This window comes from Microcebus murinus, chromosome 9 (genome assembly GCF_040939455.1).
Source record: "Microcebus murinus isolate Inina chromosome 9, M.murinus_Inina_mat1.0, whole genome shotgun sequence".
NCBI lineage: Eukaryota > Metazoa > Chordata > Mammalia > Primates > Cheirogaleidae > Microcebus > Microcebus murinus.
The window spans coordinates 1,508,638-1,522,072 of record NC_134112.1 but is presented as its reverse complement, the minus strand read 5'-3'; the positions used below and the strand labels follow the sequence as shown (position 1 = coordinate 1,522,072).

The window sequence follows — 13,435 nt, the reverse complement described above, 5'->3', positions numbered from 1 at the left end:
CATGCCCTGCACTCACACACACCCTCTACTCAACACGGAGCAGCAAACACAACTTTCACAATTAGTGATCAAGACTTCCAAATACAGAACAAATCCCAAGAAATTCTAAAGAACTCTTGTCTTTTTTTTTTAAGAAGGAGAAAATCCTTCTTAAATGGCGATGCAGCTTTGAAACATACAGTTTCCTGTACTCATGTTTTCTTAAATATAAAATGTCTTTGCTCCCCCTTAGCAAGTTCGGAGACTAACTGGTGATGGGGCCCAGCCATCAAGACCATGCCCACAGGGCTGCGGGTCTCTCCCAAGAGAATGTGAGTGGGCTCTTACTCTCTGAATTTAGAATACTCTGACTTGGGATCAAAATTTTCTTTTACCCAACCTCAAATAACCTCAAAACTAAATTCTGACCATTTAAAGGAGTGTTAAGTGATCCTTTGTCTTGTATCCTGCCAGTCACCCAGTCACGATCCTTAATTCGATACTGGATCTAAGGGCTTCACATTCCTCTTTAACTAGGGTGGTCTTATCATTTATCAACCAAAGAGAACTGCTTTTGAAAACAAAAGGGTATGCTACTAATAATTGTGGTGGGACAATTGACATGAACTAGGGCCATTCCACAGTGGGGTGTAGGGGACCGACATATATTTTCCTTGTTTAAGAATTAAATTTAGTAAGTAATGTACGTGTTCTGCCCAGAGTGTTTGAAAGTAACATGTTCTGGACAAGGCCCTTGTGACAAACACGGTTGCTGCCTAGAGGCATGACAATAGACCTGAGTTTCTGCATTGAGAGCTGCCCAGCCCCACAGTAAGTGGAGGCCGGAGGCCACCCAATAAGCACATTGTTCTTTTGATTGCTGCCTAATCCCATAAGGTGGCTGGTTAGTCAATGATGGGTAAGACCCCTCAAGGGAGGGGCGACCTAAGCCATACACAGCCACAGGGGATCGGCCTAAGAGGAACTGCCGACAAAAAATGCCCCCCGTGGCGGCCTTGCCCAACCTTGCTAATCTCGGTCTGTGATCTATGCCTAGCGCCTCGAGCAACTGCCTGGAAACATTGAGTCAGGATACATCTGTGTCCTTAGGCTACATGTTCCAGAATTTATGGCTATCGCTGCCACGCCTGGGTGGGCATGTACAAGGAACCAACTTTGATTTTGGGGGTATAAAAATAAAACGACTGATGTGTTATGCACTGCAGTTTTGTAGCCGTCTTTGTGTGTGTCTGTGTGTCTTTTTGTGTTCTGTGTTCATCCTCCATCCTGCAAACAGGCCATGACAGTGGGGTCACCACACTTTTAAGCAACCCAGAATTTCCACATGCTCCCTTAAATATCCAGATTCTAAGAGTTCAGGGAGTACATCAAGTTCTGTAAAGACTGTGATCCTTTATCTAAGTCACTGAGCCTTTCCTACTATGGCTTAACTGTAACGAAGTTTGTTACCATACAGAATCACATAATAGCTGTTTGATGACATACCTGGCTTAGTTTACTTGGGGATTGGTGGAAACTCTGGAATCATACTAAACATACTGGAATCATACTAAAACCTTTTCCCCAAAATCTCTGCTAGAACATGGCTAAATCAAATATGGAACTCACGCCAGACCATGGCTTTGGCCCTCTTCACATGCACATCTCATAAACACAGTCTCAAGGCCCTTGTGTGATTTTTATTTAGTCTTCTTGTTTTGAACTAATCCCAGTTTTTTGTTTTTCTTTTTTCTCAAATAGTAGTTCTTACTTCCTCCAAACCAACAGAGTGTAATTACCACAGGTTGCCTTAGGAGAAGCTCAGAATATTCCCATACTTTCCTCCTAAAAAGATCACTGTAAAGTTTAAAGAGACTTCCCTTTTCATTCTGCCTGAATTTGACAAAACCTCAGGTTTATGAGTCAAAGAGAGATAGGGTAAATGAAAATAAAAATTAGTTATCTTTTCTCGAGCACTTACTGTGTTCCTGGCACTGTGATGAAGTATTTGCAAACATCACCTCACTGTGTCTCGCGCAGCATGAAACAGGAACTGCTGCTGACAGGGAACATGGGGGTCTAGAGTGGGCGAGTCCCTTGCTTTGAACATACAGAGAGTAAATACAGAGAGGAAGCTTCAACCTAGGTCAATGGCACAATAAAAAAACTTTTAATTGGGAAACATATACTTTAAAACATAAAGCTGCTTAAGTGTTTATAAGTTACTTTGTTTCTTGAAAGATTTTCAAAAGCATTATTATAAGTTATTATTTACTTTCATTCAAATTATAAATATAGGCATAGAACCATGGAGAAGCTTGGAAATGACAGACCATCAAAAATTGCAGCTCTTATATTTTTGTCTTCATTTTCTACATAATTATCTGTTGCACAAAAGTCTATGTAGGAGATAACACAAGTCATCTTGAGTCAAAAACACAAGATTTTTATGAGCAAAGCACATATGAAATTAATAAATATCACAAATCCTGAGCTTTAATTGAAGCATAGTTTTGTAGCAAAAAGAAACCTTCCTGAGACAGTAAGTAAATTCAGCTACAACAGCCTCAGCTTTTCTTATTTGGTGTCATCAAGCTGAAGATTTTCTTCGATGGACACATAATATTCATGTTAACTTATTTGCTAATGAAGAAATTAAGAGACACACATTATATTTGATCATGAGCTCATTTTAATTTCTTAAAAGAGGAAAACAAAATGAATGCAAGGGTCTATGACTTTTGTAGAGGGCATCTAAGCAGATTGTGACATTAACTTTCACAGAAAATGCAAAGCTTCCCTTTGCCTCTAGGCCAGACAATGCAGTTTTAAAATGACATAACATGACCTCATGAATAATTTGAGGTCTAACTTCGTGAACTTCAATTACAAAGTTACATAGAGATCCACAGAAAAAAAGGCATATCTAAATAGTTTACATTTTAGTCATGGATTCAAAAAAATGCCATCTGGAAAATTACAATGAACAGTAGGCATATAATGGGCGGTCAGTCCACATGGATCACCTGTCTGTTTAAGGTATGTGATCACTTCCAATGACCACCAGTTATTCTCTCTCTACAGATTATTTATTTTAAAAAACACAAGACGTAAGACAACAGGAAGTTGTGTTGAGGACTATGTTAGAGTCTGAAATTTTAAGTGGCTTGTTTACCAATGTCTCTGAAAGAGTTTGGATGCGATTAATTTTGTTTCACATTGTCACTTTCTCAAGTATAATTTGTAGAACCAAGGGCATGAACAACAACTTTTGTTTGCTTGCCTACAGATACTTAATCCACCACTCTACCCTTTAAGCATTTTAGGTTGTAGGTCTTTCTTGAAGAAATAAAGTATTGATTTGTTTTTGCGACACAAGTGACTGGCTATGACTGGCTCCTTGTATGTAGCCTGAGCAGTTTGGATTAATTGTTTTCTAACTCCCCATCCCAGTTCTGAAATTCACTCACGTTGTGAAGACATTGTGTACATGTATAGAAAGGGATGTTACTTATGTTGTTTCTTCTGTCATTATCATATGTCCTTTACTCTTTCATATCTTTGAAATTGTAGCATGTAGAGACTGGTAAATCCAGCAGCCCAAGGCATTGACTCGTATAATCAGTGGAAAACAAACATGAAAAGCTCATCTTTGGTTAATATGAGTTAGTGGCTTTCTCCTGGACTTTTATTTTCTTCAGTTGAAATAGAATTTCTCTGTGGATTTTTTAATATTGCTTCAACATTTAAAGACTTCATAATATTCCCTTTTATTTCCTCAAGTGAGAAAAGAATTTAATCCAGACATGAGATTGTGGGTGAAAATTTTTCTCAATACCCTGAAATATTCTCTCTTTAGGCAGTTTCAATCATCTCCAAAGAAAATGCTCAAAAACGCAGTGGGATGTGCCTGCAGGGGCATGGGCGGAGAAGCATACAGTCCCCCTAACCTAGTGAGATGCCTGCAAGAAAGGTAAAGAAATTAAGTTTATCTTACTGGATCCACACGGATTATTTTCCAATTCCTTAGATGGCTATTTTAAATATTTTAAAGGCTTTTCTAAAGAAAAGATCTAATTTCATGCCTTCTAATTATTCAGAAAAAAATTTAAAGTTTATATTTGGCACCTAAGCCTCAATTTAAGGCGAATTTTGAAAGTGTGATATGGAAAACCATTTTATCATGAGCCTATGGGGATGAAATATGGCGATTCCTCTCAAGTTCAAGATAGAAAAATGCCCCCAAAGTCCTCTTAGGAGAAGAGGATGGTGTAGTCTCTGGCCACAAAACCCTCCCTCTCTAGTTTATCTCTTGGCTGGATCCATTGCTCAGAAAGCTTATATAAAAGCTTGCAGACATCACAGAGAAACAGTGTTGGGAAGAGGAAGTTAAGCAGTTTGACTATGCAAAAATATGAATAAATTCAATCTAAATAAGACACCAAGGGAACATAATGGAATGAACTCAGATAGATTGAATTATGTCTGAGGAAGGAGAATATTCAGAAAAACATTCCTATTACAGTTTTTAGGGGGAAATGTTTAAATTTTTTAAAAAACAAAATAATGATCGAAAGCTAATTCAGAGAGTAAGAAAATAATCATGTAGTAAGATGGTAGACTTATTTTCAGAGCACTAGTTTATAAATAGGTATATTTTTAAGAAAAAAGTTTGCAGTCATTTTTATAGGATAAGGTATCAGCAATTATTTGGGGGAAAGAGAAATGGGCAGGAAATGTTTCTCTTGTATCTGAATGCAGACAAGTTGTCTTTCCTGATAGTGTAACTCTAATATTGTAGGAGAATACAGTGTTTTACAAGAACTGATAAAAATAAATTGGTCTTAATCTCAGTCTTATTTCATGTGATATGCTGAATATATTTACTTTTTCAATAAATTTTCTTATTTCAAGATGTTAATATGAAGACATTTGTCTTTAACAAGGCCAATGGCCTATAAGGGAGAATGCACATGTGTTTACTAGCACTATTTATAGTCCTTGAGATGACATAAGATGACATAATAGATATTTAAGAAAAAATTTTGGTCTACATTGACAAAAACAAAAATGAAATGTCTATCAGGCACTTTTCCTAAGAAGAACAAAATGCTCTTTCAATTTTATCTTTCTTCTTCATTTCTTTCTTCCTTTCCTTTTTCCTTCTTTCTTTCTTTTTTTCATAGCTTAAATGTTTATAACTTTCTGTTTAAAGTAATTTGATGGTTTCTCTCTCCTATAAAAGCTGTTCTCACACTTCTAAACTTATTTTCATTGTACCTTTACAGTTTCAGTGATCAAGTTCCCCTTAAACGCAGTTGATGTGCTTGGCTGAATTCATTCAGGACTTCCCTTGCTTAAAATGGAGGCTTTTCCTTTACACTGAAATCTATTTTAACAGCAGATAACCTTGAAATCAGGTCATTTTAATGACATACTAAACTCATGCTTATACTTAATGTTGAAATAAAGTTAAAATCTTATTATCCTATTGAACATATGCTGTTAGGCATAACATTTAAAGCATACACGATGTTTTGTTGTTTATTTTCCAAGTAATGTTTAGTATGGGGCAGGCGTGTTAACTTGGATTGTGTTTCCATGTTCAGAACACATTCTCCATAAGAGAGTGTTTGAGCATAAAGAGACTTCTTTCTTAGAATGACAACTTCAGAATCTTTTGCTGGATACAGGAAGGATATAGAGTCTAGTTGGCCTAAACATGAACAGATACAAAATATCTCCAATGACTGTCCCCAAATTTCATATTCTGCCCCTACCCAAAGTGAAAAATAAATAATATATCTTAAAAATAAATAATATTGTTGTGAAGTTATATCTTAGTTTTCTGATCTTTTAAGTTTTTGCTACATTCAGCAGTAGATGATAAGTGGTTTCAAACTCCAACAGCTATGTTAAGGTTAATTTTTTCTGTCTTGTAAAGGCATTTGCCAACTACAAAATGTTTTCTATAAAAAGAAAATATATATACTGCATTGGTTTCCTCATAGTATTGTTAAGACCAGCTCATATTTCCAACTAATGTTGAAGATTTGTATTATAGTTGCATGGTAATAATGATGGAATAAAAAATGTGTACTCTGCTTTAATGGGAAATGATTTTAATTTTGTTAAAAATATTTAAATCCACTGAATAATAGTTGGGTTTTCTAAGGAGAAATAAAAATTTTAATGTGATATATACTGTTGTTTCAGTTCTTAATAAAGAGTAGAATATACATCTCAAATCTTTGTCTGGTCAGATGAGTAGATTTGTTCCACATCCTAAAACTTACTGTGGTTTTTTTGGTGCCTAAAATAATATTCCTTATTCGTAAAATCCCAAGAAACATTACATAATATTACACAATTATTGTGTTATGCAAAGGAAAAGCAAATATACAAAACAAAAACACCTCATGTAATAAAGACCTTAATGTTATTTGAAACCTCTCCTCCGTTCCCAAACACACGTCACATGGAGGAAAGGAAGGCAGGAGGCACATAAATCTAAAAACAAAAAAAGTAAACATAGTATGGTGGGCTTTTATTTCCAGAAAATTCTCTCTGTATGTGACTTTTTGTACTTCTCTCCCCGTTTGCCCGCTGGAGCATGGGCGCCGCGGCGCCTTCTCTCCCCCAGGCAGCCGGGCTGGAACCGCGCGGGGCGGCGGCCCGCGGGCGCCCGAGCGGACAGCGCCCCTCCGCCGCCGGCCTCGGCGACGCCGCCGCCCTCGCACCCCAGCCCGCGGGGACTCGGCGGGCGCAGACCGCGCCGGAGCGGCCCGCGGGCGGGGACTCGCGGCGGGAGGGCGCGCGGCGGGCGGGGGCGGCTGCGGCCGCGGGCGCGCGGCTCCGGCGCGCACGGAGTTAACGGCGTCGGCGCGGCCATTAGAGGGAAAGTTGCGGCGGCGAGCGCGGCGGAGTCCCCGCGCCTGCCCGCCCTCTCCCGCGGGCTCGCGTGGGCGCGGATCGCGCGCGGCGCCAGGGCGGCAGCAGCCAGCCCGGCGCACCACGGCCGGCGCCTCGCGGCCCGCGAAGCCCAGCTCGCCCTGCCCGCCGGCCAGCCCGCGAAGCCCAGCTCGCCCTGCCCGCCGGCCAGCCCGCGAAACCCAGCTCGCCCTGCCCGCCGGCCAGCCCGCGAAACCCAGCTCGCCCTGCCCGCCGGCCAGCCCGCGAAGCCCAGCTCGCCCTGCCCGCCGGCCAGCCCGCGAAGCCCGGCCCACCCTGCCCGCCGGCCAGCCCACGAAGCCCAGCTCGCCCTGCCCGCCCTGCCCGCGAAACCCAGCTCGCCCTGCCTGCCGGCCAGCCCGCGAAGCCCGGCCCACCCTGCCCGCCGGCCAGCCCGCGAAGCCCAGCTCGCCCTGCCCGCCGGCCAGCCCGCGAAGAAGCCCAGCCCGCCCTGCCTGCCGGCCAGCCCGCGAAACCCAGCCCGCCCTGCCTGCCGGCCAGCCCGCGAAACCCAGCCCGCCCTGCCCGCCCTGCCCGCGAAGCCCAGCTCGCCCTGGCGCAGGGTCTCGCGTCCCGCCGGCGCGGAGACCAGCCTGCTGACACGTCCGCGCTCTCCTCCTGTAGGGCTTGGTGGCTGTGGGCTACACTGATGTGACCCCCTTCGCAACCATGGGGCTCTTTGTGGCGTGTGCTGGATTTGTTTTCCTTTCCGTGCTCCATGTGCAGCAAGGGCTCTCTTCTCAAGGTAAGGCTGCGCGGCGGCACACGCACGTTTGCTTGCGGGCTGTGTGTGCTCCCTGCGTTCAAAGGACGGACAGGCAGATGTGATAAGGTTGCTAGCGAGTGGCAGTGGGTTCGGATCGCCTGAATGGTGTTCTGTTTGACATTGTTCTTTAAAGTTGATTAAACTGTCAGCAAGCGAGGTTTGGGGAGAAAATCTAGCTGGTGCCTGACAGTGAGGTGGGGTCCTCGGCGAGCACAAACACAGGGTGTGTGTGTGTGTGTGTGTGTGTGTGTGTGTGTGTGTGTGTGCACGCTTTCCATCTGTGTGCATGCACAGGGTACCCACTCATGCATACATAATCATCACAAACAAACACAGAGCTGGATCTGGGGGACTTCCCATCGCCAGTCCTCTCTGCTCCTGTAGGCAGACTGGGTTTAGAGTCTCTCTTTTCTGGGTCCCTGTGACTTCATTTGTATGTGTGTTTATGAAAGGGCAGACTCCTCTGAGGACCTATAAAAAGGCAGACGAGCATTACAAGCAGCGGCAGCCTGCTAAAGCCAACTGTTCCGGACTTCGTAGGCTGCAGCGGTCGTTTCAGCACCATGAACAGATCACATCTCAGCTGCCAAAAGACTGCATGGCTTCTGCAAGCAGAAAAGCCACACTCTTCCAGCTTGAACAGAAAGTCCTTTTCAGATAGGAATGCCTTCTTAATAGCTTCGCTTCCCTTTAAGTATAAATACAGTTTCACCTCACTAAAGATCATTTTTGGATTTCATGAAATTTTGAAAAGACACAATGATGATGTCCCTCTTTAAAAAGTGGGGGGGGGGCAGTTAAAAGTGGGGACCCACCTTAAATAATTCCTGCAGTCCCCACAATCCTCTTTCCTGAAGTATGGATTGTGGCTGTGCACGTCCATCAGCCACAGATTTTTCCAGGACTACTTTTAGGGAGCCATCAGCTCTTTGCAAAGTGCCCCTTAAACAAGATAAGAACAACCATGTTGTTAACAAGATAAGAGCATTCCATGTTCAAGAAATGCCTTTAAGAGGAAGAAAACATTTTATTTTTGTGAGTTTTACTATGGCTTCATGAATCCTGCAAACTAGCAGTGTGAAGGTTGGTAATAAAAATGCTGGGGGAAAAATCTCCATAGTGACTTCAAAATAATCTTTAATCTGAACAAACCTGGATGTGTGATTGTTTCATCTCAAGCTGTATGGCAATTTACCATGCAGTGGCTTGATGGGGACAAATAAAGGTTAATTTGGAGAGAAAGAAATATACACAGCTTGTAAAGAGTGCAACTTGTTTCACTGCTGTAGCTTGTATCACTGCTGTTGCCAACAACTAGTCTGATATATCAGGAATGTGCATTTTGACCGATAATCATGATCCACTCAGTTACATGTAACATCCAGTTAGTCATAGATTGTTTAGAAACTTGGAGGCAAGAGGCTATCCTCATATTCCAACTTGACAGATTGTCTAAATTATACCTCACTGAATTTCTCAGTAAGTTTTGCAGAATACTGCAATCTGACAAAAGGCGTTTAGATCTAACCGGGGGCAGCGTGGCTAACAGAGAGAGTTATTGGCAAGCTTGTTAACCTTTCCATAATCTGATTTAAGCACAAAACCAAAAGTAAGACAGGAAAGAGGCAAAGCAAGGGGGCTCGGGGATCCAGCAAAGTCAGGGATGTCACTGATGGAGGGGTTTGGTTACTGGGGTTTTTGTTAGGTTTTTTTTTCAGTCCAAGAAAAATTTAGCAAGCTCTCAATGAAAGAGACTATGGCAAGAGCGGCGTAGGTATTCCAAAGGATGCGTTTCTGTTTTTCAGCAAAATTTACCGAGTTTCCGCGGAACGTGACGGCGACCGAGGGGCAGAATGTGGAGATGTCCTGCGCCTTCCAGAGCGGCTCCGCCTCGGTGTACCTGGAGATCCAGTGGTGGTTCCTGCGGGGGACAGAGGACGCGGAGCCCGGGCCCGCGGCGGCCAGCGCGCAGGTAGCGGGGTGCGAGCCCGCAAAGGCCCGGGAGTCTCCCCTCCAGCCTGACCCTGCGGGTCCCCAGCCAGGGCCTAGGGCTCTGGACGGTGCCTGGGCCTCTGGGGACCCGCCTGGCTCCCCCGGGGTGAGCGACTGCCAGGGGTGCCGGGGGTGTGCTGGAATTTGTCCTGGTGACGCTAAGTTAGGCCCCAAAAGGAAATCGTGATGTTGAGTCTTTTCTGGTTAAAACTGGGAATAACCTACGCCTCTAAGTATTGGTTTTTATTAAGATGTCCCGATGGCACTGCAGTGTGGACATACTCAGGACGCTGGGTGCAGGCAGGTATCCCGTGGGGTCTCCAACCCCGACCCCAGCCCCTTTCCGAGCCAGTTCCTCTGCTCAGCCTTTAACAGAGGGGGAGGGGCAGAAGGAGGGAAGAAGGCAGGAGAGGAGGGAGAGGGAGGAAGGGAAGGGGGTGGAGGAGGGGGAGGAAGGGAAGAGGAGGGAGGAGGAGGAGGGAGGGGATGGGGAGGAAGGAGGAGGGAGGGAGGGAGGAAGAGGGCGAGTGGAGGGAGAGGTGGGGAGCGAGGAGAGAAGGAACGGAACCAGGCGAAGGAGGGGCGGAGGTGACTAAGGAAGGGATGGCGGTCGTGCGGGAAGAGGGAGGTGGAGGAGGCGGCGGGGAGAGGAAAGGAAACCGGTGGGAAGAGGGGAGAGCGCGGAGCAACGGCGGCGGCACGAGTCTGAGCGAGTGGAGGAAACCGTGCAGATGACAGCCCGGGCGGGACGAAGACGCAACGCTCCCCCGGGAAACTCGCTCCCGTCCCCGCGCTCCCCCACGCCTGTCCCTGTCCCTGTCCCCGGGGACCCGCGTCCCGACCGACGACCGGCGCGCCGGGGCGTCCCCACCGCGCGGGCGCGGAGCGCGCGGGCTGAGCTTGCGTCCTCGTCCCGCAGGTGGAGCTCTTGCCCGACAGGGACCCGGACGGCGACGGGACCAAGATCAGTGTGAGTGTCTCGGCCGGGCGGCAGGGGCCCCGCAGGCCAGGCGCACGTTGCGGCGGACTTGGGATGGAGACCTTTCAGTTTACTGTCCCTGAAAAAGGCAATTTTGCAAACGCAGGGTGAGAGCCAGTGGCCTCTTTCTTACCTCACCAAGTACATAAAACCTGAAGCAAATTTAGAGTCCACAAATAAAGGTGTGGATTTTAATCACGTAAATACCTAAACAATTAACTAGAGAGTCATTGTGCTATCCAAACAAGTTGTGTGACACTTTCTATTTTTGCTCTTTGTAACACTTACGTAACTGTAAGAGTGAAGAGCTGCAATGCTAATGTCTATTGTGGAAATAATCATTATTTAATAGTAAGTAAAACACTAATATAGGAAAATATTCAGCACCCAACAGGATGTTGAATTTGTAATGAAATAAAACAACTCAATTTTGAATGTCATTTATAATGCTTGCTATGTATTTTCAATGCCGCTGTTCAAAATCATATAAATATGAAAACAAAAGCTAATATAAAATATAAAACCATTGTTGGAGGAGGTTGACCTACTGAAAATATAAACTTGTAGTTATACTGCATTGGTTATTACTTTTAATAGTTGTCTATAAAATGAGAAAAAATGAAAATCTTATTTTTTACTATGCCTCAAATGAAGCCATGTAAAATCATCAAATATTAATAAGACTGCTTACTTTGATAAATATAAAACGTTTTCATTACTAGAAATGAAATAGTTATATAATAAAAAGGAAGAAATTGGCTAAACATAAATATATTATTATTATTTGTTTTCAGGAATATAAAAACCCAGTGACTTACATTTTAAAAGGAAATTTATTTTGAGGGCTCTTAATCATAAAATAGTACAAAATTGGCATTATATCATAACTAAAAGTATATCACAACTACAAATACATTGAGTACAGAATCAAATTCTATGATCTAAATGTGTAATCTCAACATGGAAGAAATAGCAAAGAAAATATAAATGGGAAACTCCAATTATAACTCTGACTTTTATGAATATTTCAATTTCAATTGTTCTTGTATCACAAACTTTTGTTTCAATAAAATTAGAAGTTTTATCGATAAAATTAGTGTTTTTCTCACATATTTTATTTTTCACATGCACATATAATTAGAGCGATTGTTAACTACTCATTTTCTACCCTTTACCCATCCCCATATTGTTTAAAGACCAGTAACAACAGCCTTGCCCATCTTGACCTATAAATGCATACAAACAAGTGATCACGCACACAACTGTTAACAGTATTATCTATTATCTATGCCGATAGTTCATAAAATCTGAGTTGAAAAGAGTTCTAGATATCAACTGAGGCAGAAAGAAATTTGTCCTCAGTTTAGCTACTGTGTGACCTTATATGTTCTAAGCCAGTAGTTATTAACTTAGATTTTCCAGACAAGCTTTTATAAAATACTGATATAAGCTCTACCCTCCGGGTGCAGAGTTAATGTTTCTACATTCATCACAGTAACAGTATTTTTTAATATCTCCCTAGATGATTTTTTTTTTTTTTGAGACAGAGTCTCCTTTGATGCCCAGGCTAGAGAGAGTGCCGTGGCATCAGCCTAGCTCACAGCAACCTCAAACTCCTGGGCTCAAGCAATCCTTCTGCCTCAGCCTCCCGAGTAGCTGGGACTATAGGCAGGCACGCAGCACCATGCCCAGCTAATTTTTTCTATATATATTAGTTGGCCAATTATTTTCTTTCTATTTATAGTAGAGACGGGGTCTCGCTCTTGCTCAGGCTGGTTTCAAACTCCTGACCTCGAGCAATCCACCCTCCTCAGCCTCCCAGAGTGCCAGGATTACAGGCGTGAGCCACTGCGCCCGGCCTCCCTAGATGATTCTAATGTACAATGTTGAGAATCACTGACCCAAACCCCCTAAGCTTCAGTTTACTCAACTATAAAATGGTATAATAATTATAAATAACAATAATAATAACAAATACTCTGACTATCTCAAACTTTATTGGGAGATTTAACCTAGAATATGTGTGGAACTATTGATTTTCATTATTTTATATTATTAGTATATTTATATGTAATTTTGCATATACATAAAAACATACTTATGGCAATGGCTCAAATGTTAGAAATTATTTGTATATATGCCACTATATTTTTTAAAAAGTTGAACACTTCTCAGGTTTTCTTAATTATTTATGGCCATTTGGAAGTACAGTGGCCATTAGCAGAATAAATAACTTTCTGCCTCTTTCACTTCTTTTCTCTATCTTTCAAAATTAGCCAAATCCTTAAATCCTAAATGTCTTATGAAATCTTTTATTCTGCCTGTCATGGATAACATAGGATTATATAACAAATCTGACTATTGTGATAAAGATGCTTATATAAGCATCATTATGTCATATATATTACATATAATATAGAATCCTATATCTAATGTGGTATATTAATCTTCCATAAAATTAATAATAAAATTAGAAAGCCAATTTCAGTTTTGAAAATCAAACCAGTGTTTTCTTTATGGCATCCCAAGTTCCTGTAGAATGAAGTTCCTCTAATGTCTGGAAGTGTATATATCAGTCTGCACCCTGAGCCCTGCCACTCCATGCCTATCAGCTAGACTGCATCAAAAATTTGAGAAGGAAAATATTTAATATCCAACTATTTTAATAGTATCTTTAGTAGCCATCCCAGTGTGGGGTTAAAGGACATCCCCACTCCGACTGTTAGGACAAAATATTTTTGTGGTCTCTCAGAATTGAGGGGATTCAT

The 13,435-nt window shown here is 42.7% G+C and overlaps 1 protein-coding gene across 4 annotated transcripts in view; it reads left to right on the top strand.

The window, feature by feature from the left end:
• Positions 1-7,453: 7,453 nt before the first annotated feature.
• The window catches only part of VSTM2A (V-set and transmembrane domain containing 2A), an 87,040-nt gene continuing 81,058 nt past the window's right edge, over positions 7,454-13,435 (top strand). For all 4 annotated transcript variants that reach the window (XM_076006241.1, XM_012775598.3, XM_012775599.3 and 1 more), the window contains exons 1-3: positions 7,454-7,675; positions 9,502-9,668; positions 10,608-10,658. In XM_076006241.1, coding sequence (XP_075862356.1) covers positions 7,600-7,675; positions 9,502-9,668; positions 10,608-10,658 — 294 coding nt within the window. In that variant the 5' untranslated portion in view covers positions 7,454-7,599. The remainder of the gene's footprint in view (positions 7,676-9,501; positions 9,669-10,607; positions 10,659-13,435) is intronic.